Source organism: Perca fluviatilis, chromosome 4 (assembly GCF_010015445.1).
Source record: "Perca fluviatilis chromosome 4, GENO_Pfluv_1.0, whole genome shotgun sequence".
In the NCBI taxonomy this organism is placed as follows: Eukaryota; Metazoa; Chordata; class Actinopteri; order Perciformes; family Percidae; genus Perca; species Perca fluviatilis.
In genome coordinates, this window is record NC_053115.1 from 44,534,929 (window position 1) to 44,562,428 (window position 27,500).

A 27,500-nucleotide genomic window follows, 5' to 3' on the forward strand; every position below is an offset into this window, starting at 1 on the left:
CCTGTGTGTCAGAGTGTATATATATTATAATAATAATAATAATAATTTGTCTTCTATCTCTATCAGGCAGGCGTCCTCTTTGATGTGGACGGCGTCCTGCTCCGCGGCGGCTCTTTAATTCCCGCCGCTCGGCGAGCTTTCCGGAAGCTTCTGGACCGAAACAACAACTTCCTGTTTCCTGTCGTGTTCGTCACCAATGCAGGAAGCTGTCAGAGACACCACAAGGCCCAGCAGCTGTCTCACCTTCTGGACGTCCAGGTAGACAAACAGACAGACAGACAGACAGACAGGAAGACACACAGACAGACGGACAGACAGACATTCCATATTCTATATTATGTATTATATATATTATATAAAGTGTGTCTCTGTCTGTAGATCTCTCCGGAGCAGGTGGTTCTGTCCCACAGTCCTTTGCGGATGTTAAAGAGTTTCCATGATAAGTGCGTGCTGGTGTCGGGACAGGGACCGCTGACCGACATCGCCAACTCGTATCCTTCATATCGGACCTCTGCCCCGCCTCATCTCCATGGCAACGGCAGCTGATGCTCATGGGTACTGTAGCAAACAGAGCAGAAGTGTCCTTTGTGGTCTTCAAACCTGAACAGTTACCTAGTAACAGAGTAAAGTACTCCAGAAACAGGCTTTGTTCAAAGTTTTATTGCTTTTTTTGAGAAAAAAAATGTGATGTTTTTTTGCCTTTTTGTCTCAGCTTCTGATTTTAAGTTGTTAATATGTTCTCATCATCAGAAGAGTTTCCTGAGCGTTTGAAGTCTTAACATGAGGTCAGTTTGGGTTTTCAGAAGGTGGTGAACGTGGAGCAGCTGAGAGAACATCACCCCCTGCTGGACATGGTGGAGCACGGCCCCAGACCCAAACCCCCGGTCAGTACTCTAAATACTATCATCTATATACGTCATCTATATACTGTCATCTATATACTATCATCTATATACTGTCATCTATGTACCATCATCTATATACTATCATCTATATATACTATCATCTATGTACTGTCATCTATATACTGTCATCTATATACTATCATCTATATACTATCATCTATATATACTATCATCTATGTACTGTCATCTATATACTATCATCTATATACTGTCATCTATATACTATCATCTATATATACTATCATCTATGTACTGTCATCTATATACTGTCATCTATATACTATCATCTATATACTGTCATCTATGTACCATCATCTATATACTATCATCTATATATACTATCATCTATGTACTGTCATCTATATACTGTCATCTATATACTATCATCTATATATACTATCATCTATGTACTGTCATCTATATACTATCATCTATATACTGTCATCTATATATACTATCATCTATATACTGTCATCTATATACTATCATCTATGTACTGTCATCTATGTACCATCATCTATATACTATCATCTATATATACTATCATCTATGTACTGTCATCTATGTACTATCATCTATATACTATCATCTATGTACTGTCATCTATATATACTATCATCTATGTACTGTCATCTATATATACTATCATCTATGTACTGTCATCTATATACTATCATCTATGTACTGTCATCTATATACTATCATCTATATACTATCATCTATATATACTATCATCTATGTACTGTCATCTATATACTATCATCTATATACTGTCATCTATGTACCATCATCTATATACTATCATCTATATATACTATCATCTATGTACTGTCATCTATATACTGTCATCTATATACTATCATCTATATATACTATCATCTATGTACTGTCATCTATATACTATCATCTATATACTGTCATCTATATATACTATCATCTATATACTGTCATCTATATACTATCATCTATGTACTGTCATCTATGTACCATCATCTATATACTATCATCTATATATACTATCATCTATGTACTGTCATCTATGTACCATCATCTATATACTATCATCTATATATACTATCATCTATGTACTGTCATCTATGTACTATCATCTATATACTATCATCTATATATACTATCATCTATGTACTGTCATCTATATACTGTCATCTATATACTATCATCTATGTACTGTCATCTATGTACCATCATCTATATACTATCATCTATATATACTATCATCTATGTACTGTCATCTATATACTATCATCTATATATACTATCATCTATATATACTATCATCTATATACTATCCTCTATATATACTATCATCTATGTACTGTCATCTATATACTGTCATCTATATACTATCATCTATATACTATCATCTATATATACTATCATCTATGTACTGTCATCTATATACGTCATCTATATACTGTCATCTATATACTATCATCTATATATACTATCATCTATATACTATCATCTATGTACTGTCATCTATATACCATCATCTATATACGTCATCTATATACTGTCATCTATATACTGTCATCTATATACTATCATCTATATATACTATCATCTATATACTATCATCTATATATACTATCATCTATGTACTGTCATCTATATACCATCATCTATATACGTCATCTATATACTATCATCTATATACTATCATCTATATACTATCATCTATATACTGTCATCTATATACTATCATCTATATACTATCATCTGTATACACTATCATCTATATACTGTCATCTATATACTATCATCTATATACTATCATCTATATACTATCATCTGTATACACTATCATCTATATACTGTCATCTATGTACTATCATCTATATACTGTCTTCTATATACCATCATCTATATACTATCATCTATATATACTATCATCTATGTACTGTCATCTATATTGTGTCGAGCTGTGTGGAAAGATTGACTCAGGAGACAAGTTAAAGATTTCTAAGATGTTTATTTGATATTAAACACTCACTAACCATCAGCTTTAGTGAAGATTTAAGAAACGTGGAAAGTTATTATAAAGTTAATGATTATAATTCCTTGTTAATGGTTAATGAATACTTTGTAAAGCACCTATAAACATTATTTAGATATTAGTCAACAAATAATCACTTATCATTTCTTTTTATATGATTATTATAATGTGTTACCTAAATGACAACATGAACTAAAGAACCTTCTGTAAAATTAAGTTTCACCAACAACAATCAATAATCTGGAATAAACAGAGTTATAATTATAATCTGTGTTGAAGTTACAGGATGTTAATCACCACACTGTGAACATATTAATTCATAAGATAACCGACTAAAAGATGCATCAACATTAAATATTCAGACAGCAGTTTTCTTTTAATAGATGGTTGTTGGTTATAAATGTTTAAACGTTCCATGGTCAATAAAGTTTAACAGTGAAAAGCCTCTTAAAGAAAACGTCACTTTAAAGATATCATTTATAATCAAAGGGAAGCCCCTCCCACCACCAAAACCCATTTGAAGCTGCTGTCAATCACAAAGTTTTCTGGTCCAAATTTTCTGATTTTATCTGTTTGATCTTTTTAGATAAACCCCGAAAATAATTTATTTTTTTTGTACAGTCACACAGACTTGCAGAGGTAATATCTTTACTTTATCATCAGTGTCAATGAATGGAAACATCCTCTCAGTGAAAGTGTGTGTGAAGGTGTGTATGTGATTGTTAGTATCAGGATCAGAGAACGACAGCTTTCCTCTGTTCCAGTCCAGAGTCACTCTGATCCTCCGGAGCTTCTTCTGCACTTTAAGATCAGTGACTGGGCCTGGTGGTGACTGTGATACGTATTTACCTTTGTCGAATCCTAAGCAACAAAATCCAGACCGTATGTCTCCCTTCCTCTGGACAGACTCTGCTAACACTCCCAGTGCCCAGCCTGCACTGTCTCCAACCTCCACATCCCAGCTGTGAGTCCCTGAGTTAAAGCCTTCAGAGCCCAGGACAGTGCCGTATTTATCAATCCTCTCTGGATTATCAGGAAGCTGCTTATACTTTCCTCGTCTCACACTGGTCAGATCTTCAGACAGGATGAGTTCTGTACCAGCAGTGTTTGGGTCCAGAACCAGAGGAGTGTAGGAGACCATGTCCTTCATCTTGTTCCAGATGTTGAAGCTCAGGTTGCCCAGGTGTTTGGCCTCGTCTATCAGAGCTCCTGAGAGCAGCTGTGGATCCTCCAGCAGGGGGCTCTGCTGGACTCTTTCCACTGCAGTCTTGAAGTTGATCAGGAATGAGACGTCTTCAGCTCTCAGGTCCTCCTCTGTGGCTCTGACTGTGTCTGAAAGAGCTGCTATCTCTCTGCTCAGAGCCTCCATCTTCTCCTTCATCCTCTGACTCTTCTGCTCCTCTTCCTCCCTCAGTGCAGCCATCCTGGCCTCCTCTTCCTCTTCTAGAAACTGGTGAAGCTTCTTAAACTGATCCTTAATCTTTCTCTCTGTGTGTCGGGCCTGGACCTTCATGTGTTTTGCTGTTTGAGCAAACTTTATTTTAACTTGTTCAAAAACCTTTAACTTCTTCTTTAAGGGCTCCAGAGTTTCCTGAAGTTTCTTCTTGTGTTGTCGGGTAGCTTCATCGATGGGTCTGAATCTGTGGTTGGAGTGTTTTTCTGAATCTCTGCAGACGACACACACTGGCTGCTGATGGTCCAGACAGAAGAGTTTGAGTTTCTCAGAGTGCAGACTGCAGAGAGCCTCTGAAGCTCTCTGATCTCTCTCCTCTAAGAAACTCTCACACAGGTTCTTTAACACCCGGTTTAACGGTGGTTCATCCTTTGAAGATCTTCTCTTACAAACTGGACAGCCTCTGATCGGTCTATCTGTCCACCAGCTCTTCAGACAGTCTTTACAGAAGCTGTGGCTACATGACAGAAGAACAGGATCTCTAAAGACATCATGACAGACCGGACAGCAGAGATCCTCCTCTGATCTGGAAGCCATTTAGTCTCTGGGTGAAAGAGACCGAAAGTCCAGTCAGTCAATTCAATTCAATTTTATTTATAGTATCAAATCATAACAAGAGTTATCTCAAGACACTTTACAGATAGAGTAGGTCTAGACCACACTCTATAATTTACAAAGCCCCAACAATTCTAATAATTCCCCCAAGAGCAAGCAGAGCGACAGTGGCGAGTTGCGGACACTGCAACTACTCCACCATAACTATAAGCTTTATCAAAGAGGATGGTTTTCAGTTTGAGTCAAGGCTCCCCTCCTCTACTAACTTCACAGTTTTAGTCCAACGCACCTTCACTGTGTGTAGAATCAGCAGGTTGAAGCAGCAGTGTGGTAGTTTTCCACGTTTCTCTCCTGTAGCTGAACTCACTCAGAGGAAGTTGTTAGTTTGGTCTGAAGGTGAATCTGATTGTCTGTTTTTCAGTCTGTCTCTCTTTAGTGAGGACAAAGAACAAACTGTTTCCTGGTTTGTCTCAGGTGATGGGTGGAGCTCTGTCACACCTCTCCTCCAAATATTGTTGCTTGACCTGTAACACAGGGGTGTGTCTCATTCCTGAGTGGTGATGCTGGATGTGTAGACTGATGAAACCGCAGTAGTGTAGTCTACCTGATACACAGGAGAGACAAGAAAGATCCAGGATTTCCACATACCCAAATGACACACAACAACAAACTTTACATTTTAATTTTGATATATTTTGAATTGTCAACTGTTTTTTTTTCTCCACATAAAAAAGGTATTTCCACCATAACTTGGTGCCTAAAAGTGTACCCGAATGCAGGAAATGAAGTCTTTGACACTCAAAACTTCCCTGGGCAAGGACACCCAGGCCCCCACTATGATATATATACAGTTCGGTATACCCACTACAATACATTAGACTACACCACTGTGCACCAATTATGTTTATGTTCAAAATAAGTTTGAATGTAGTGGAGGAGTAAAAATAAAACATATCAGAGAGACAGCTCAGCCACTCCCTGTTCCCTGAAACTTATGTTCACATTGAGTCTTCAGTTTGTGGATTCAGCAGCTGGTTGAAGTGGTAGTGTCCCAGTACTCCTTCCTGTAGATGTTCTCTCTCAGTGGAACTGTTGGTCGATCTTATTGGGTGATTGTATGTTTTTTTGTGTGTGTGTGTGTGTGTGTGTGTGTGTGTGTGTGTGTGTGTGTGTGTGTGTGTGTGTGTGTGTGTGTGTGTGTGTGCGGGTGTGTGCGTGTGATCTTAGTAAGGCAGAAAAGCAACCTATTTCTTTGTTCGCCTCAGGTCAGATGAGTCATGTGTTCATCATTCTAGTTTGTCAGGTTGAGTTTCATTCCACACTGATTAATCATTTCTTTAGAAACCCATCAGAAACTGTAAACTACTTCTGTCTTTGTCTTGAGGTTGTAGTTCATTCACACAACTGTTCAAGACAAAACTATATCAGATAATCTCAGCATGAAAACTTGTTCATTCAATTCAATTCAATTTTATTTATAGTATCAATTCATAACAAGAGTTATCTCAAGACACTTTACAGATAGAGTAGGTCTAGACCACACTATGATTTACAAAGACCCAACAATTCCAGTAATTCCCCCAAGAGCAAGCATTCAGTGCGACAGTGGCAAGGAAAAACTTCCTTTTAGGGAGAAACCCCCGACAGACTCAGGCTCTTGGTGTGATGGCAATAATAGTCACAATAAAGATAATGGAACTATGACTAGAAATAGTAGTTGTAGTAGTTCATGGCGTAGCGGGGCACTGCAGGGCGTAGCAGGATGTAGCGGGGCACTGCAACTCCTCACTCTCTAACGATAAGCTTTATCAAAGAGTAGAGTTTTAAGTTTACTCTTAAATGTGGTGACGGTGTCTGCCTCCCGAACACAGACTGGGAGCTGGTTCCACAGGAGAGGAGCCTGATAGCTGAAGGCTCTGGCCCCCAGTCTACTTTTAGAGACTCTAGGAACCACAAGTAACTCTGCATTCGGGGAGCGCAGTGCTCTAGTGGGACAATAAGGCACTATGAGCTCTTCTAGATATGATGGTGCTTGACCATTTAGAGCTTTGTAGGTCAAGAGAAGGATTTTAAATTCAATCCTGGATTTTACAGGAAGCCAATGCAGAGAAGCTAATACAGGAGAAATATGATCTCTTTTCTTGCTTGAAGTTTAGCTAACTGACTGGTTTCATCTGGCTTGATTGATAAGTATAATTGGGTGTCATCCGCATAACAGTGAAAGTTAATTGAGTGTTTCCTAATAATATTTCCTAGAGGAAGCATATACAAGGAGAATAGAATAGGTCCAAGCACTGAGCCTTGTGGAACGCCATGGCTAACTTTAGCGTACCTGGAGGATTTATCGTTAACATTAACAAATTGAGATCGATCAGAGAAATAGGACTTAAACCAGCTTAGAGCAATTCCTCTAATGCCAACCAAATGTTCCAGTCTGTGTAACAGGATGGTCAATAGTGTCAAATGCAGCACTAAGATCTAATAAGACAAGTATGGAGACAAGTCCTTTGTCGGCAGCAGTTAGAAGGTCGTTAGTAATTTTTACCAGTGCCGTCTCTGTGCTATGATGCTTTCTAAATCCTGGGAGGGGGGGGTTCTAGTAATCTGTGTTTTCTGTTTCAGTCGTCTCCTCTGCAGACGCTTCCTCAAATAGAAGGTAAATACAAACACTGTTTAAAAATATAGAAATTGAGTTTAAAATGAAAAGAAACAAGAACAAGCTGTTACTGTTATTCATTGACTTCCTGCGTTGCCGTAGCGATCATCCTATTCGGAGAGCCAATCAGATGGGAGACCAACCTGCAGCTGCTGATTGACGTGCTGCTGACCAATGGGAGTCCGGCTGGTGTGCACGCTCCGGCGGCGTTGCAGCTGCCCGTGCTCGCCTGCAACATCGACCTCATGTGGATGGCAGAGGCGCCGTCTCCACGGTAAAAACACACCACAGGAAGGGAATTTGTGAATCATAGGATGGCGATGAATATTTTGCCCTTGTCAATACCCAATGTGAGTTGAGTGCAGATGTGAGTTGCGCATGCATCACTTTGCGACAGGTGTTGGAGCTTCGCAAAGGACGACTTGTGAGGCAAGTTATACAGATATAACGTTTGCCAGGTTATTCTTTGTGAGAAAACTACTACTATGTTTGTTTGTGATCCTCGCTAGAGGCTGAAGTAGCCTACAAGAACATGCTAACGAGAGAGTTCTGTAATGTCAATACAATAAAAAGGGACCTACATAACGAAGTTCCTTCACTGCTGGCTACAAGTTAGCAATCAAACACAACAAAGGCTGTCACTTGAATGGCGTTTTGAGCTAATGTTAGCAATCAAACAATCATAGATAGCTAAAATGTTTGCCAGATCCAGATCCTTTGGCGTTATGCCGTAAACCGTTTAAATCTGAGCATGCGCAACTCACATCTGCACTCGACTCCCATCAGGTAGTGACACCCTGACTACGCCCAAACTAATTCTATTAGTCTTCCAAACTACTTTCTAATTAGGCATGTCTTTTACGTGATCATAAAATGAATGAAAATGTTACTTAAATAAAAGTGTGTAAGTATCAGGATGTTCCTGCTGCTGCTGTAGGTTTGGTCACGGGATGTTCCTGCTGTGTCTGGAGTCGGTCTACAGGAAGCTGACGGGTCGAGAGCTGCAGTACGAGGCGCTGCTGGGGAAGCCGAGCCTGCTGACGTACCGCTACGCCGAGCGCCAGCTCAGACTGCAGAACCACGGCCGCAAGCTCAGCACTGTCTACGCCATTGGGTAACTAAACCGGAAAAAAGTACTTCAGTATCTGTAAACAAGCTTTTTGTGACACTTTTTAAGAAAGAAAGAAAGGCACAGACTACTCCGTCTGGTAACCAAACCTTCTCCTTGTTGCCTAGCGACAACCTGATGACGGATATCTACGGAGCTAACCTGTACGACCGCTACCTGAGTCAGCAGCATGCTGCCATGACGACCACCACCAAGCTCGTTGCCCAGGGAACGGGCAGTCAGGTGACGATGGCGGTGCCAGAGGAGGAGGAGCTGGTGTCTGCCGCCGCACAGTGCCGCTCCATCCTGGTAGGTACCAAACACAGGAAGTTGCATCATAAATAAAACATCTTTGTAGGTACCAAACACAGGAAGTTGCATCATCAACACAACATCCTGGTACGTACCAGACACTGACTATAAGGGTAATGCCTGACCAGCGCCTTTTTCAATGTTTTTGTTGCTTGTTTCTACATTGTTGTCATGTATAAAGTAGTTGTATGAACAGCGTCTTCACCTGTCCTCCCTCTCTCTGTCCCCAGGTGTGCACAGGTGTGTATAACCGCGGCGACGGTAACATGGCGGTCTCAGAGTCTGTGTTCCACGGCCACAGAGACCTGGCCTTGGATCTGGAGCTGGTGGAGCCGCATCACTTGGTGGAGGACGTGGAGGAGGCTGTCGACCTGATGCTGCAGCAGGAGAACCTGACCTCTGACCTCTGACCCATATGACCTCTGGCTGCAGCTGATGTCAGTCAACACATGATATGAGTCCTGTATGAAGCTACGGCTACACCACTTGGACGGAGTGAGAAAACTAAATACGTTCACCCAGGAAACACGTTTTGTTTTTTACTTTTGTTTTTATTGATTTTTGAGTTTAACAGACACACCAACAACAGAAAAAAGTATATATACTGTACACACACATATATATATATATATATACACAAAAACATACAACAGAAAAATCCCACCCAAAACGAACAGCAGACACTGCATTGTCTTCAAACTAAGGAAAAAAAAAAAAGCACGGTCGAATGCCTTTTCAGCATCCAACGAAATTGTAAACGCTGAGTTTTTATGGGTATTAAGATAGTGAATGACATTAAGTGCTCGACGTACGTTGTCTGTGCCATATCTTGATTTCACAAATCCTGCGTGATCAGGATTAATAATTTCAGGAAGAACATTGTTAAGCCTGTGGGCCATAAAAATTGGGTGGATTTCTGGCCAAAATTTCTTGTAATATTCTAGTGGAAAGCCATCAGGCCCCGGACTCTCGGTAGAGTTTTAATCTTTTTTCTAAACCTAACTTGTCGTTTCGGTGCCTAAACCTAACTGTTGTGGCAGAATGGCTGAACTAAACTACCACGGTCCCTGAAAGCACCGTCATCTGGCGGCGCCTGTACCAACTAACAACTGTGACACAACTACCAACGCGGAGACAAAGGGCTGCGGGTCGGATTCAAACCCCAGCCGCTGCCAAGGACTCAGCAAGCATCACTGGGGAGCTAGAGACGCCACGATTCTGTCTTTTAATTTGAGTTAGAGTTTAACTGTGATGAAATATGCATTATAAATAAAATGGCCATTTTAATAATCTAATGTTTGATACTGGTTGACTCGCTTCATTTCCTGCATTCTGGGGAATCTTTCTGTAACAATTTGTGGCTTTTCTGCATGTAAATGTCTTTATTAATGTAAATATTATTAACTAATTAATCTGCAAAACATTACGAGTGTTTCAGGATTTAATTTTTTAGGAATTATATTGATTTATTTCCCCAACAACCATTTGCTTTCCACACACTCTTTGATTACATCTCCGCAGCAAGTTCTGATTATAGGGAGGGGGGGTTATTACCTGTTAATTACGCCTATGTGTTGCAGGGATATTGTCTGGTTCACTATTGGTGATTTTACAAAATATTAACACTTAACTTTGATAAATAATCCCCAATAATGTGAATATAATGACTAAATTGGTAAAGGTAAATAACAACAGCTAGAACAGTAATGCAGCCTTTAAAACATTACCATATCCTAAATCTAAGACATCTAGCCTCATACCGATGTTGATATAATATCCATATATTGCCCTACTCTGACATCATAGCAGGAAGTGTATTTAAATATATGAATGATAGGGGCAGTCCACTGGAGAACATCTCTGGTTTATATTACAGGTCAGGATGTTGGAGATATATACATACACATATATATATATATATATATATATATAAACATACACATATATATATATATATAAACATGTCTGTGCGTTATTCAGACTGATGTTCACCCATGTTTACATCATATCATGGATTCGACCTGCTCAAAATGGCGGCGCGAACAGGACGTCTCGAAACAGGAAGCGGGACACCAGCCGCGCCTGCGCAGTGGCTCTCTCTTGGTCCCTGTAAAGATGTCTGAGCAGGCGGGGAGGGAGCGGAGCGGAGGACCCGAAACAAACGGACAGAAGCCGCGACTCTCCGCAACTTAACCGGTCAAGGTAAGGGCGCACAGCCCCGCGGAGCCGCTCCGACGGCATCGACACGCGGCGGAAGGTTCCCGCCTTCAGATGAGCCGGACTCCCGGCGCGCGGGGCCGCGGAGTCCGTAGTAAAGAGTAGAAACAGTGAGCGGGACGCGTAGCGCTGTGGCAGGGGCGTGTCCGCCATCTTGTCTGGAAGTGGCGCCTAAACAGCAGCTGTCGCTCCGCGCGGAGACAGAGCTCGCGGCGTAAAATGGCGGTTAATAGCGAAACCAAAAGGCGGCGCGTTGCCCTCCCTGTGTTTTTAGAGAACTTTAGCCCGGTTCGGCCCGGCTGTGACCGACACGGAGAGCCGCTGAGTCCGTGTGTTCAGCCCGGGCTCCGCTTTGTGTTGTCCCCTCACCCCCTCCTCTGCTTCTCCCTCCCCCTTCTCTTCTCCTCGCTGTTTGTTTGGAAAGCCTGCCAGGCGCATGCGCGTAACCACAGCGCTCCTTTCTGCGTATGAGAACGCAAACAGTATTTATTAAATGATTTAATGCAGTATTTAAGCTTCATCGCAGATACACCTACACCGTGTTCTTTCCCTGGTGGTTATTGATTACTTTGATCGGATTATAACTGATATCGGTCCGTTTGGCGCCACATTCAGTCGGTCCGCGATATAAACAGCTCCGCCGTTCAAATCAACCTGTCACCGTCTGTACACCACTGTCAGTTACTACAGTCATACACTGTCTGCGTGTTTACTTTCATACACTATCTGTATGTTTACAGTCATACATTGCATTGTTACTTTCATACACTGTATGTTTACATTCATACACTGTTTACATTCATACACTATGTTTACAGTCATACACTGTGTGTTTACAGTCATACACTGTCTGTGTGTTTACAGTCATACACTGTCTGTGTGTTTACAGTCATACACTATGTTTACATTCATACACTGTCTGTATGTTTACAGTCATACACTGTCTGTATGTTTACATTCATACACTGCATGTTTAGTCATACACTGTCTGCATGTTTAGTCATACACTGTCTGTATGTTTACAGTCATACACTGTCTGTATGTTTACAGTCATACACTGTCTGTATGTTTACAGTCATACACTGTCTGCATGTTTAGTCATACACTGTCTGTATGTTTACAGTCATACACTGTATGTTTACAGTCATACACTGTCTGCATGTTTAGTCATACACTGTCTGTATGTTTACAGTCATACACTGTATGTTTACAGTCATACACTGTCTGCATGTTTAGTCATACACTGTCTGTATGTTTACAGTCATACACTGTATGTTTACATTCATACACTGTTTACATTCATACACTATGTTTACATTCATACACTATGTTTACATTCATACACTATGTTTACAGTCATACACTGTGTGTTTACAGTCATACACTGTGTGTTTACAGTCATACACTGTCTGTGTGTTTACAGTCATACACTGTATGTTTACAGTCATACACTGTCTGTGTGTTTACAGTCATACACTGTATGTTTACAGTCATACACTGTGTGTTTACATTCATACACTGTCTGTATGTTTACAGTCATACACTGTCTGTATGTTTACATTCATACACTGCATGTTTAGTCATACACTGTCTGTATGTTTACAGTCATACACTGTCCGTATGTTTACAGTCATACACTGTCTGTGTGTTTAGTCATACACTGTCTGTATGTTTACAGTCATACACTGTCCGTATGTTTACAGTCATACACTGTCTGTGTGTTTACAAAATAAAATGTATGTTTATATACATAAAAAAAATTTATATTTAAAAAAAAAAAAAACTTTATTATAATAAAAAAAAAAACACTTTTTTATTATTTATAAAAAAAATATTTTATATATATAAAAATAAAATTATTTTAAATTTTAAAAAAAAAAATAATTTTATATATAAAAAAAAAAATTTTATTTTTTATAAAAAAAAAAAATTTTTTTAAATTAAAAAAAAAAAATAAAAATTTAAAATAATAAAATATAATTTTTTTAATATAATATATATAATTATTATATTAAATAATATTAAATAAAAATTAAATAAAATAAAAAAAATTACATTCATACACTGTGTGTTTACATTCATACACTGTCTGTTTACAGTCATACACTGTCTGTGTGTTTACATTCATACACTGTCTGTTTACAGTCATACACTGTCTGTATGTTTACAGTCATACACTGTCTGTATGTTTACAGTCATACACTGTCTGTATGTTTACATTCATACACTGTCTGTTTACAGTCATACACTGTCTGTGTTCTTACATTCATACACTGTGTATTTACAGTCATACACGGTCTGTGTTCTTACATTCATACACTGTCTGTATGTTTACAGTCATACACTGTTTACATTCATACACTGTCTGTGTGTTTACAGTCATACACTGTCTGTGTGCTTACATTCATACACTGTCTGTTTACAGTCATACACTGTCTGTGTGTTTACAGTCATACACTGTCTGCATTTTTGGATTCATACGCTGTCCGTATGTTTGCATTCATACACTGTATGTTTACAGTCATACACTGTCTGTATGTTTACATTCATACACTGTCTGTTTACAGTCATACACTGTCTGTGTTCTTACATTCATACACTGTGTGTTTACAGTCATACACGGTCTGTGTTCTTACATTCATACACTGTCTGTATGTTTACAGTCATACACTGTTTACATTCATACACTGTCTGTGTGTTTACAGTCATACACTGTCTGTGTGCTTACATTCATACACTGTCTGTTTACAGTCATACACGGTCTGTGTGCTTACATTCATACACTGTCTGTATGTTTACAGTCATACACTGTCTGTGTGTTTACAGTCATACACTGTTTACATTCATACACTGTCCGTATGTTTACAGTCATACACTGTCTGTGTGTTTACAGTCATACACTGTTTACATTCATACACTGTCCGTATGTTTACAGTCATACACTGTCTGTGTGTTTACAGTCATACACTGTTTACATTCATACACTGTCTGTGTGTTTACAGTCATACACTGTTTACATTCATACACTGTCCGTATGTTTACAGTCATACACTGTCTGTGTGTTTACAGTCATACACTGTTTACATTCATACACTGTCTGTGTGTTTACAGTCATACACTGTTTACATTCATACACTGTCCGTATGTTTACAGTCATACACGGTCTCTGTGTTTACAGTCATACACTGTTTACATTCATACACTGTCCGTATGTTTACAGTGATACACGGTCTGTGTGTTTACATTCATACACTGTCTGTATGTTTACAGTCATACACTGTATGTTTACAGTCATACACTGTATGTTTACAGTCATACACTGTCTGCATGTTTAGTCATACACTGTCTGTATGTTTACAGTCATACACTGTATGTTTACAGTCATACACTGTCTGCATGTTTAGTCATACACTGTCTGTATGTTTACAGTCATACACTGTATGTTTACAGTCATACACTGTATGTTTACAGTCATACACTGTCTGCATGTTTAGTCATACACTGTCTGTATGTTTACAGTCATACACTGTCTGCATGTTTACAGTCATACACTGTATGTTTACAGTCATACACTGTCTGCATGTTTAGTCATACACTGTCTGTATGTTTACAGTCATACACTGTATGTTTACAGTCATACACGGTCTGCATGTTTACAGTCATACACTGTCTGTATGTTTACAGTCATACACTGTCTGTATGTTTACAGTCATACACTGTCTGTATGTTTAGTCATACACTGTCTGTATGTTTACAGTCATACACTGTATGTTTACAGTCATACACGGTCTGCATGTTTACAGTCATACACTGTCTGCATGTTTAGTCATACACTGTCTGTATGTTTACAGTCATACACTGTATGTTTACAGTCATACACGGTCTGCATGTTTACAGTCATACACTGTCTGCATGTTTACAGTCATACACTGTCTGTATGTTTACAGTCATACACTGTATGTTTACATTCATACACTGTCTGTACACTGTCTAATGCCATAAATGGTCGCTGGCTGCTCTATAGGTCATAAGCCCCGCCCCCTGAATGTTAGTGGATTGGACATGGACCAAACAAAAAAGTCAAAGTACAGTCAAATGAAAGTAAAAGTTCCCCAAAGATGGTTTCTGTCGTTTGATGTAGTAACACTGTCTGTTATTACAGTCATAAAAACAGTATATGACTGGACTATGTATGAAGTGTTTTATTTTGAAAGTTAGTGTGTCTTCCTTTGCAGGTAGGTGATGTGTTTCTGACGAGCTGCGGAGATGTCCAATGACAGCCAGGGATCGGTGAAGGGGGAGGCGACCATGACAGCGTCTCCCTCTGGCTCCACCTCCTCTCAGGACCCGCCCCTTTCCCCTTCCACCACCGCCAAACCACCGGAGCTCCCAGGTACAACTGTCTGTCTGTCTGTCTGTCTGTCTGTTTCTCGGTCAGTCTCTCTCTCTCTCTCTCTCTCTCTCTCTCTCTCTCTCTCTCTCTCTCTGCAGATGAGTTAGGCTAGGGTTGGGTATCGTTTGGTTTTTTTCCCGATACCGGTACCAAAACAACAGTCGGCAACATTTAAGAACGGCTTGTTTATTGCTAAGGCCATATGGTCAAAATGAAATAATTTAATAATAATGTAATAACTTATAACAATAACTTGTTTCACCAGTATTGCTGGTAAACGACAAAAACAACCACTAGATGGAAAAAGGGTATTTCACAATAACTTTGAATGCACCACGAGGCTGGTGAGGCGAGTTTGAAGTGAACGCACCATCTGTTGTTGTTCAGACCACAGCAGCTGCAGACTGTTACGTCTCTGTGTTAGATTCCTCTACAGTGAAATCCAGTCACACCGTTTAACCTTAGCTGTCAGCATTATAACCTGTTTAATTCAGGGTTTCGGTACCCAACCTTAGTCCAGGCTGGATGGTCTCTCTCTCTCTCTCTCTCTCCCCCCCCCCTCTCCCCCCCCCCCCCCCCTCCCCCTCCCCCCCCCCCCTCTTTTTTTTTTTTGGGTTTTTTTTTTTTTTTTTTTTTTTTTTTTTTTTTTTTTTTTTTTTTTTTTTTTTTTTTTTTTTTTTTTTTTGGTGATGGTAATAATAGTAACGTCTACTTTTGTCTCCTCTCTCTCTGACCTGTGTCTGTCTCTCTCTCTGTCTGTGTGTAGATGAGTTGCTCCAGGTCGGTATAAGTTCTTCTTTCTCTGACCTGTGTCTACTCTCTCTGTCTGTCTCTAATGCGGACCCCCCCTTTTTTCTTTTTTTCTTTTTTGTGTGTAGATGAGTTGGTCCAGGCCGGATGGTCTAAGTGTCTCTCTCTCTTCTCTCTGACCGGTCTCTCTCTCTGTCTGTGTGTTGATGAGTTGGTCCAGGCCGGATGGTCTAAGTGTCTCTCTCTGACCTGTCTCTCTCTCTCTGTCTGTGTGTAGATGAGTTGGTCCAGGCTGGATGGTCTAAGTGTTGGTCTCGGAGGGAGAACCGACCGTATTACTTCAACAGATTCACCAATCAGAGCCTGTGGGAGGTGCCGGTGCTGGGCCAGCATGATGTCATAGTGAGTAATGTTTTAATTAGGGCTGTCAGCGTTAATCGCGATGCGATTAAGGGCCGAGTATAACGCGTTAATTTTTTTTTTAATTGCATGTGCCGACCTAAACGGTAGTAACGAGACCAAATACGAACAAAGATTTCGGTGCCTGACTTTACACTACACCTAACAGAATGTAACGTTAGCCTACCTTTAGCTAGCAGCTGGATTAAACGGGGTTAAAATGCTGCCAACTAACGTTAAACAGTGTAAAGTGTGACTGTATTTCACTGGAGAGGATTCCTACACCGGGACGCAACAGTCTGCTCGGCAGCGCAGCAGCTGCCGTTGTCGGAATTAAACAACGCAGACGGTGCGTTCACTTAAAACAGGTAGCCTCGTGGTGCATTCACAGTAATTGTGAAATACAATTTTCCCATCTGGTGGTTGTTTTTGTCGTTCAACAGCAATGTACTGGTGAAATAAGTTATTGTTATAGTTATTACATTATTATGAAATCTTTAATTTTGACCATGGCCTTAGCAGTAAACAAGTTCCTGACTGTTGTTTAGTACCCTTCTTTTTTTTTTTTTTTTTTTTTTTTTTTTTTTTTTTGTTTACAGTAAATAAATAAAAAACTAATACATATCTTAAAGTCAAGTTCATAAAGTAACTTTCTTTGCATTCATTTGATTCCCAATCAAGATACCCTGGTAAGAATTGCTTTCCATTGTTAATATGTACTTAAAAACAGTTTTGAAATGCAAAATAATAGAATTTTAATCATGTGATAAAACATGCGATTAATCGCGATTAACTATAGAAATTCAGCGATTAATCGATGTCTGTCTCTCTGTCTCTCTGTGTACCTGTCTGTCTGCAGTCTGATCCTTTAGGTCTGAATGCGGCGCCAGCAGAGGGTGGACCTGGAGAAGGTAACCTTGGTAATGGTCAGAGGAAGAGGAGGATCTCTGAGGAACAGGGGGCGGGGCTTAACAGCATCAAACGAGTCAAGGTAAAAACAACAACAACAACAACCTGGTGATGTCATCAGTAAACAAAAACCACATGAAGTTATATTTTTAAACTTTAAATATCTTTTAAATGTAAATGTTTACACCCCTTTTTCTTCATGTTTGTTATTCCTCATGTTGTTGTATTTATTTGAATAATAAAGTTTTGTAAAGTCATCAGTTTACGGTGTTAGAGAGCCGAAGTCCCGCCCCTTCCGGTGGACCTCATGGGACCTTAAGTCAGAAAAAATATGAACGGTAGTGAACGGGGAGAGGCAAATTATTTTTTGATCCCGTTTTGAATCGAGCCATGGATTACAAATATGATGTTCGTCAATTTAAAAGATAAGTTTTCAACCGAAGAAAGTCTCAGTTACCCGTAGGTTTGTCGTAGTACCACTTAGTTTTGTGTGAAACCGCTCAGTGGACTACATCTCCCAGTGGACTACATCTCCCGTTTCACACAATCTACGTCACCTAGCTTGATGCTTGGTTTGCTCGCTAGCTAGCTAGCTTAGCTCTGTTCCACAACACATGTGTTGTGGACAACAAACACGCCCCCTGACCTCGTATTTACCAGCTCGGAACTCGTACAGCCTCGCAGTAGCCAGAGTTCAAAATCCAACCTGGCTGCCCGTATCAACAGTTGTGAAAGCTGCAGTAACATAAAGTTCTTAGCACTTCTGTCTCATTTGTGTCACTAAATCAGTCGTTCACAAAGGCATGTCCAACTTCTCTCTGTGTACATGTTGTTACGCTGTTTGCATGCACAAAAATGTGTTGTTATCAACTTGTATTGCTGACAATGGCTAACCGGGCGAGAGCTAATGAAAACAATGAAAATCAGACTTTTAAATAGAACAAATTCAACTCTGGTATGATGTCATTCCCAGTTAGGGTTAGAATAGAATGCGGCATTAGAGTTGAGGAACTAGTGACCGGTGTGTAGTGGATTGTGGGAAACGGAGTCCTGTAATTTAAATAAATTATTGTTATTTTTTCTTCTCAGGCGGAGCCGACAACGCCCATTTCTCCCAGCACGCCCGGCGCCAAACAATGGAGCTCTGCCCCTGAGGACAAACTGACCCTGCCGGCCACGCCCACAACTCCAAGCCCCGCCCCCGCACCCTACAGACCAGCTGTGTGAGTGCTGAGGCCCCGCCCCCTCTGTTAGCATCGCTAGCTTCTCTGCTGATAGTCTTCTGAAGGTTTAAAAGATATAGATTTATATATATATATATATATATATATATATATATATATATATATATATATATATATATATATAAACAAACTGTTTAAGATATTAAAGGTTTGCACATTTATACATACATACTACTACTTTGCTCCGACACCTTACCCCTAAGCATATTCATTACTACAAAATAAAATCAGAAGAACTTTGTTGGGTTTCCACAGGCAGCTTTTTCCTAGGCGTTACTCCGTTGTATCTGTGGCGAGCAGCAGATTCCAAGCCGAGTTGTGTCGCCACCATATATCAGCTGGAGCGATAAACACTTCAGGGTTCATACGTTTTGAAAAAAACTGGAAAAGTTATGGAATTTGAAAAATGCAAATTCCAGTGCCTGGAAAGGTTTTGGAAACATAAAAAGACCCAGAAAGTTTTGGAAAAGTCAGGGAATGTTTTTTAACACAGCATAATAATATGTGATTAATTATATTATGAGTCCCACTATGAACCACAGACATTGTCATTCATTTTATAGTTACACCTCTGAGGGTAAACTTTAACACAGATTTGTATTGTTATTGTATAATGTCGACTGACATTTTCAGGAACACATAGTCATGGAAATTTGCCAAAAAGTATTGGTTAAAATGTGTATGAACCCTGACACTTTGTGAAAGACAGGTTTAGTTAAATCGTTGCTAAGATATTCAACAGCTCTAGGTTTGTTTAATCATTGCTTGGAGATAATTTGTTCTCTGTTGAAACGTAGTTTGTGCTGCTGTTTGCAGGATCTACTGGGATCTGGACATCCAGACCAACGCTGTGATCAGAGAGCACCCCCCCACCCACCACCTGCCCCCCCACCCTGAGATCGAGCTGCAGAGAGCGCAGCTCGTCACCAAACTCCGCCAGCACTACCACGAGCTGTGCCACCAGAGAGAAGGTACCGGACTCTAGGGCTGAATATCCCTTCCAGAGAGAAGGTACCGGACTCTAGGGCTGAATATCCCTTCCAGAGAGAAGGTACCGGACTCTAGGGCTGAATATCCCTTCTAGAGAGAAGGCTACCGGGATCTCTAGGGGAAATATATCTAGAGAAGGTACGGACTCTAGGGCTGAATATCCCTTCTAGAGAGAAGGTACCGGACTCTAGGGCTGAATATCCCTTCTAGAGAGAAGGTACCGGACTCTAGGGCTGAATATCCCTTCTAGAGAGAAGGTACCGGACTCTAGGGCTGAATATCCCTTCTAGAGAGAAGGTACCGGACTCTAGGGCTGAATATCCCTTCTAGAGAGAAGGTACCGGACTCTAGGGCTGAATATCCCTTCCAGAGAGAAGGTACCGGACTCTAGGGCTGAATATCCCTTCCAGAGAGAAGGTACCGGACTCTAGGGCTGAATATCCCTTCCAGAGAGAAGGTACCGGACTCTAGGGCTGAATATCCCTTCTAGAGAGAAGGTACCGAACTCTAGGGCTGAATATCCCTTCTAGAGAGAAGGTACCGGACTCTAGGGCTGAATATCCCTTCTAGAGAGAAGGTACCGGACTCTAGGGCTGAGGGTTGAATATGTGTGAATATCTATTTTAACGCATTACTTCCATAAGAGGTGAAAACCAATACCATGGGAGACAGAAGTGATAATAATAAACTTTAATTCTATTATAGAATTAAAGTTTATTATTATCACTTCTCTGTGTGTGTGTGTGTGTGTGTGTGTGTGTGTCACTTTCTAAACAAGCTTACAAAGTGCTTTCCAGAAAAAAAAAAACCAAGAACAATGAAGTAAAAAACAAAAACTATCGTAACATTAGTGCAGGAGACAAACATGACTCAGCAGATTACACTCTCTCTCTCTCGCTCTCTCAGGAGACAGACATGACTCAGCAGATTACACTCTCTCTCACTCTCAGGAGCGTGCAGTAAACAGACATGACTCAGCAGATTACACTCTCTCACTCTCAGGAGCGTGCAGTAAACAGACATGACTCAGCAGATTACACTCTCTCACTCTCAGGAGCGTGCAGTAAACAGACATGACTCAGCAGATTACACTCTTTCTCTCTCTGGAGCGTGCAGGAGAAAGACATGACTCAGCAGATTACTCTCTGTCTCTCTCTCTCTCTCTCTCTCTCTCGCTCTCTCAGGAGAGAGACATGACTCATTAGATGACTCTCTCTCTCTCTGGAGCATGCAGGAGAAAGACATGACTCAGCAGATTACACTCTCTCTCTCTCTCTCTCTGGAGCATGCAGGAGAAAGACATGACTCAGCAGATTACACTCTCTCTCTCTCGCTCTCTCAGGAGACAGACATGACTCAGCAGATTACACTCTCTCACTCTCAGGAGCGTGCAGTAAACAGACATGACTCAGCAGATTACACTCTCTCACTCTCAGGAGCGTGCAGTAAACAGACATGACTCAGCAGATTACACTCTTTCTCTCTCTGGAGCGTGCAGGAGAAAGACATGACTCAGCAGATTACTCTCTGTCTCTCTCTCTCTCTCTCTCTCTCTCTCTCTCTCAGGAGAGAGACATGACTCATTAGATGACTCTCTCTCTCTCTCTCTGGAGCATGCAGGAGAAAGACATGACTCAGCAGATTACACCTCTCTCTCTCTCTCTCTCTCTCTCTCTCTCTCTCTCTCTCTCTCTCTGGAGCATGCAGGAGAAAGACATGACTCAGCAGATTACACTCTCTCGCTCTCTCTGGAGCGTGCAGGAGACAGACATGAATCAGCAGATTACAACGCCTCTCGGCGTCTCATAAATATTGCCGTTGGCTCTGCAGTTAAAGATTTACGTTAGCGACTTGGTGCCGTCTTCTTCTTCTTCGCCCTGGTTGTTTGTTTTCTTAATTTATAAATAAACCGCTGTACTTATTACAACTAAATGGATGGACACTACATCTTCCTGTTTGTGTCGGCGTGCAGTCTGAGCGTGTGCGGTCTGAGCGTGTGCAGTCTCTTCATCTTGTTACTGTTTCAGGTATCGATCCTCCGCGGGAGTCGTTTAACCGCTGGCTGCTGGAGAGGAAGGTGGTGGACAAAGGTCAGGACCCGTTACTGCCGAGCGACTGTGACCCCGTCATCTCACCGTCCATGTTCAGAGAGGTCATGAACGACATTCCCATCAGGTACCTGTCTGTAGCCTGTGTCTCTGTCTCTCTGCCTGTCTGTCTGTCGGTAACCTGTGTCTCTGTCTGTCTCTTTGTCTCTCTCTCTCTGTCTGTCACTTCAAACCTGTTTATCTGTTTTAATTGTGTGTGTGTGTGTGTGTGTGTGTGTGTGTGTGTGTGTGTGTGTGTGTGTGTGTGTGTGTGTGTGTTGCAGATTGTCTCGTATCAAGTACAAAGAAGAAGCCCGGAAGCTGCTGTTTAAATACGCTGAAGCTGCCAAGAAGATGATTGACTCTAGGTACGTTCCTAACCGACCAATCGGAGCTTCTTCCTGCTGATGGCCTCATCAGGAAGCTCTAACTTTTAGGGCTGGTTATCCTTCTAAAAAGGTTCAATACTGATTCCAATACCGTGACTCTGATACCAGTTCTTGAACCATACTTTGTTATACCAATTTTATAAATGTTAGAAATTACACAACAATAACATTACACATTATGCAGTTCCTCCAGAAAAACGCGATTATGCGATCGCATAATTCAATGCATAATCAGCCAAAGTCCACATATTTATGCGGGGGGCCCCATTTTTTCAAATAAGCCGCACTTTCGCCGCATAAATTGCCGATTTCCGCGCAAAATATGCGCTGCTTGCATGATTTCATAATCCCCGCATTTTCGTTGCAAAAAAGTCCCATAATATATCTTAGCAGGAAGTTGAAAAATGTTGCGTTTACTTCACACGAGAGCAGCCATTTTCCCCTGTTGCCATGGGAACATTATGAAGTAATGTCATTACGCAATGTGAACATCATCAAAAAGCAGGGTGTTGGAGGAATCACTTTTTTCCCGCAATTTCATCGCATAAAATTGCATAAATATCATATATAGCATAATCCATCGCATTTTTTAAGAAAACGTGCTGCATAATCAAGGATTTTTGCCCGCAACAATCACAAAAAAACTCAGCATTTTTCTGGAAGGACCGATTATTGCACAAATCTTAGTATTTATGTTCCAGCTGCGACTGTGTGAGTGTCTCTGGGTAAGGGAGGGTTTCTCCTGCGTCTCTACGACCTGTAATGTTAAGGTGAAGACACACTTAGCCGACGGCCGACCGTTGACAGAAGACCTCGTCGATATGATCAGTCGCGTCCCCGAGGTCCAAAAAACTATCGGACTAAAATAGTTCACTGAAACATGTTTCTGGAAACATTTTAAGAGAGAAATAGGCCGTGCAGCAGCTGAATCTGTCTTCATTTCAGCTCAACAAAGGTCAGTTTAAAAGATCTTCATCAGATTTTGAGAGCCTCTAGTCACCTCATTCCGCTCGCCATTTCCGGGTGAGTCCCGACTGCCCTGCCGCCGACCGAACGTGTCAGGTCGGACAAAATGAACGCCGACAGCCCCCCCCCAGACGGACGACGGCACGGGACGCACCGAACAGACCCGAGTCACTTACCTCGCCAGACTGTCCCACGGCCGATAATCGGCCTGGTGTGTCAGCGCCCTTAGTCAGCCAGTCACAGACATTGTTACATCTTGGTAGAAGCATGCTGCATTCTGATTGGCTCACTGACGCTGATGAGATCCACTGCTTAGAGATTGAACTTTGGCATTGAATGACTTTAGAGGCAGTTTGGTCGGTGCCTAAAAGGTATAGAAATGGGTACCCAGCCCTACTAACCTGTGACCTCTTACCCCTGGTGTGTGACCCCCTGGTGTGTGACCCCCTGGTGTGTGACCCCCTGGTGTGTGACCCCCTGGTGTGTGACCCCTGGTGTGTGACCCCCTGGTGTGTGACCCCCTGGTGTGTGCAGGAATGCGAGTCCAGAGAGCAGGAAGGTGGTGAAGTGGAACGCCGAGGACACCATGAGCTGGCTGCGCAGAGATCACTCCGCCAGCAAAGAGGACTACATGGTAACCTTTGACTCCTATAAAGTGTGTGTGTGTGTGTGTGTGTGTGTGTGTGTGTGTGTGTGTGTGTGTGTGTGTGTGTGTGTGTGTGTGTGTGTGTGTGTGTGTGTGTGTGTGTGTGTGTGTGTGTGTGTGTGTGTGTGTGTGTCAGGATGTAACATAGTTCTGTGTGTGCAGGACCGTCTGGAGCACCTGAGGCAGCAGTGCGGTCCTCATGTCACCGCTGTGGCCAAAGACTCGGTGGAGGGAATCTGCTCTAAGATCTACCAGCTGTCTGCAGAGTACAGTCGCCGGCTGAGGCAGACGCACCTGAGTCTGCTGCAGGACCCGCCCACTACAGGTACACACAGACGCACGCACACACACACTAGGGCTGTGTATTGGCAAGAATGTGGCGATATGATGCGTATCACGATAGATGGGTCACGATTCAATATATTGCAATATATTTCGATTAGGGATGCACCGAAATTAAAATTCTTGGCCGAAACCGAAAACCGAAAAAGAGGAAACCAAGACCGAAAACCAAAACGGCGAAAGAAATTACGCCAATTATTAGTTCCATTGCATTTATGGCTATGACTGTGTACTAACTTTACTAAAATCAAGGCATTGCAATTGTATAAATTAATATTAAAGTTTAATTTATCTAGCAGAAATATGGCTACAATCTGATAGTCACATACAGTATACAGTAGCCTAAGAACAGAATAGCTTACCTATTATTATTATTATTATTATTATTATTATTATTATTATAATTATTATTATTATTTGAGGCACTTTCTTGCAGGATTTCCCTGAACATATCAGACAACGAGGGTGCATGCCCCTCATCTGGTGCAGAGAGACCAGTCTTTGTTTCTGCGCTCTGATCTCCTGCGCGCTGCCGCACTCCCTTGTCTCCGCGCGGTTCTCCGTCTCCATGGCGACCTGGATCATTTCTCGTGCGCTCTGCTTTATTTCCACATCCAAGTAACGGTCTTTATAACGCGGATCAAGTCCAGTCGCGATGAAGTGCAGAGGATCCGAACAGATCTCACTGAAACGTGTGCTGACAGACTCTAAGAGCACTTCTCATTGTTTTCACTGCGTGGTCCGTCTCCTCCTCGTTGCCTAGGAGACGCTTTGCAGGTGGAACGGATCGGGTGCGGGTCGCGGTTTCTGTTTACGTCATCACTAGGCCTGTCACGATAACAAATTTTGCTGGACGATAAATTGTCCCAGAAATTATTGCGATAAACGATAATATTGTCGTTGAGAGACCATTTGCATCTGATATAATGATAATGCCATAATAATGCAGGTACACCTTTTCAAAGATCAATACACTTTTATTTCTAAAGAATATTTAACACTGGAACTGGAAGACAATATCCACAATATGTCTTTGACCTCCTTTAGTATGTCGTCTTTCACGCTGATGTACAGTTGTGGATTTGCCGTTTGTGACACGTAAGTTCTCAGACTACAGACTCTGTACTACATTTTACAATTATGTAAGACTAAATATTATTACATTTAAATAATATATCATTAATAAATGAAATCTATCTATATGGCTATCTGCCACATGACGAGTAAATGTTTGTACGAAAATAGTTCTGTTTTTCAGTCTTCATTTTGGCGGCGGGCTACGGCTTCTGCTCCTCTGCAGGTCGGAGCTTCGGTAAGGCGGTCGAGACACACACACAACAACACACACACCACAAACAAAAACACACACACACACACACACACACACTGGTGCAACTCTGACATACTTTCCGTATACAGTGTAGGCAGTACAGTACAGTGCGGACAGTGTAGGCTTGTACCGTTAATGTTCTGTGCATTGTCAGACACATGCAGCAACTTTCCTGAAACCGCTTGCGAGACTGACGAGTCCACAGTGGCGTGTATGTCCGAGCCAACGCCTCCACCTGCAGGTTGTCAGCTGTGTGGTTCGGAATGAAAGGGAGAAAACGGGACGCCGAGTAACACGGTTGATATCCCTCATATACTTTATTTTTTTGACGGCGCCTTAACTGCAAAGTGCTGTGGGAAACCCTGCCCCAACTCTCCACTAGCGTTTCTCTGTCTCTCTCTCCGCCTGGAGCCCCGCCCACACAAAGACCACGCGACTGACAAGAGGGTTGACTCCTCGTTACGCTAAGGAACCGAGAGTGGTCCTCCAGTCTCTCTCTGGTAGAGAGGGACGAGGAAAACAAACAAGCATGCAAATGGAAATTATCGCGGCCGGAAAAATTATCGAGCTCATTTTTTTTATCGTGCGATTAATTGATTTACTGACTATCGTGACAAGCCTAGTCATCACAACATTTCGGCCGTATTGTTTCGGTGATAAAAGTATTTCGGTGGCCGAATATTAGGTGCATCCCTAATTTCGATACTGTGCTATGGGCGATATATTGGGATTTTTTTGAAGTATAATTTTAATAAAACTAATATTTAAAAAAAAGACATGATGTGCATATGCATAAAAGTCAAAGAAGTTTACTTTAGGTAAACAATTGAGTACACAGAAAATCAAACTGCCAGTTTGGGATTGTGGTTCTCAGGTTCTTAGTGAGCTAATGTTGATATGCTAAAGTAGGTTCAGCCATAGCTGAGGCCCTGCTAGGCACTGCTGTCTTACATGAATATTTTTGCACATAAAAAAAAATCGATACAGTATTGCAAAATAAAATATCACGATACTCAAGTGTATTGATTTTTTTCTTACACCCCTAACACACACAGAGACACACACAAGCACACAGACGCATACACATGCACACACAGAGACACAGACACACACAAGCACACAGACGCATACACATGCAGAGACACAGAGACACACACAAGCACACACACACATACACACACAGAGACACACACAAGCACACAGACGCATACACACACAGAGACACAGACACAATTCATAAGTTGGGTTTTTCGATGTATTCTGCGCTTTTTTTAACGTGTTTTACGCTTCTTTTGAAGTCTTTGGTGTTCTTCATAAAAAACCCTTTTTGTTGCTTTTTTAAAATGTTTTTCCATTTCTGCGTCCAGAGGTGTGTGCGTCCTCCCAGCAGTCCCGGCTGGTCTACTGTTACCCGGTGCGTCTGGCCATCCCGTCGCCGCCGCTGCCTCGAGTCGAGCTGCACTTTGAGAACGACATGGCGTGTCTGCGCTTCAAAGGAGAGATGGTCAAACTCAACAGAGGACACTTCAGCAAACTGGTCAGTGCTGAGTAATCTGATTACTGACTGTTGCCCCATAGATCTGTTTCCTGCTGCTAGCGATCTCATTGGAGACGAGCAGCTGATCAGAATTGACCTTTTAATTCTCCGATTGGTTGTAACGCTGTGACAGAGTTGAGCGTGCAGTACAGAGGTTGAGAGAGAAACACCGGAGCAAGAGTTTGAGAGGGCAGATGTTATTACTGCATGTTAATATGGAGAAAAGCAAACGTGTAAATACATTTCTTTAAGCATGCAAAAGATTTTTGTTTGCTCAAACTAAATAATTGTTTGC

At 41.5% G+C, this 27,500-nt stretch overlaps 3 protein-coding genes across 5 annotated transcripts in view; 2 read left to right on the top strand and 1 right to left on the bottom strand.

Moving 5' to 3' along the window:
- zgc:77375 (uncharacterized protein LOC402927 homolog) overlaps positions 1–10,301 on the top strand; it is an 11,823-nt gene extending 1,522 nt beyond the window's left edge. Inside the window, exons 2-9 of the mRNA XM_039797932.1 lie at positions 67–258; positions 379–491; positions 791–884; positions 7,553–7,586; positions 7,689–7,860; positions 8,524–8,700; positions 8,823–9,003; positions 9,237–10,301. Coding sequence (XP_039653866.1) covers positions 67–258; positions 379–491; positions 791–884; positions 7,553–7,586; positions 7,689–7,860; positions 8,524–8,700; positions 8,823–9,003; positions 9,237–9,416 — 1,143 coding nt within the window. The 3' untranslated portion in view covers positions 9,417–10,301. The remainder of the gene's footprint in view (positions 1–66; positions 259–378; positions 492–790; positions 885–7,552; positions 7,587–7,688; positions 7,861–8,523; positions 8,701–8,822; positions 9,004–9,236) is intronic.
- On the bottom strand, positions 3,105–8,189 carry LOC120557520 (nuclear factor 7, ovary-like). 3 transcript variants are annotated; one of them, XM_039797929.1, is made up of 3 exons: positions 7,730–8,189; positions 5,220–5,534; positions 3,105–4,919 (listed from the first exon to the last, which is right to left on the bottom strand). In XM_039797929.1, the coding sequence occupies exon 3, from the start codon at positions 4,910–4,912 to the stop codon at positions 3,527–3,529; it is 1,386 nt and encodes a 461-aa protein (XP_039653863.1). In that variant the 5' UTR covers positions 4,913–4,919; positions 5,220–5,534; positions 7,730–8,189; the 3' UTR covers positions 3,105–3,526. The 3 variants fall into 3 exon arrangements, with proteins under 3 accessions (XP_039653863.1, XP_039653865.1, XP_039653864.1); XM_039797931.1 differs by lacking the exon at positions 7,730–8,189 and adding an exon at positions 7,658–7,706; XM_039797930.1 differs by lacking the exon at positions 7,730–8,189 and adding an exon at positions 5,933–5,975.
- Positions 10,302–11,105: 804 nt separating the features above from the next.
- Positions 11,106–27,500, top strand: part of pcif1 (phosphorylated CTD interacting factor 1) — a 20,368-nt gene continuing 3,973 nt past the window's right edge. Inside the window, exons 1-11 of the mRNA XM_039797928.1 lie at positions 11,106–11,208; positions 15,459–15,616; positions 16,644–16,768; positions 17,625–17,756; positions 18,764–18,897; positions 19,735–19,889; positions 21,936–22,083; positions 22,280–22,363; positions 23,885–23,984; positions 24,159–24,321; positions 27,036–27,205. Coding sequence (XP_039653862.1) covers positions 15,490–15,616; positions 16,644–16,768; positions 17,625–17,756; positions 18,764–18,897; positions 19,735–19,889; positions 21,936–22,083; positions 22,280–22,363; positions 23,885–23,984; positions 24,159–24,321; positions 27,036–27,205 — 1,338 coding nt within the window. The 5' untranslated portion in view covers positions 11,106–11,208; positions 15,459–15,489. The remainder of the gene's footprint in view (positions 11,209–15,458; positions 15,617–16,643; positions 16,769–17,624; positions 17,757–18,763; positions 18,898–19,734; positions 19,890–21,935; positions 22,084–22,279; positions 22,364–23,884; positions 23,985–24,158; positions 24,322–27,035; positions 27,206–27,500) is intronic.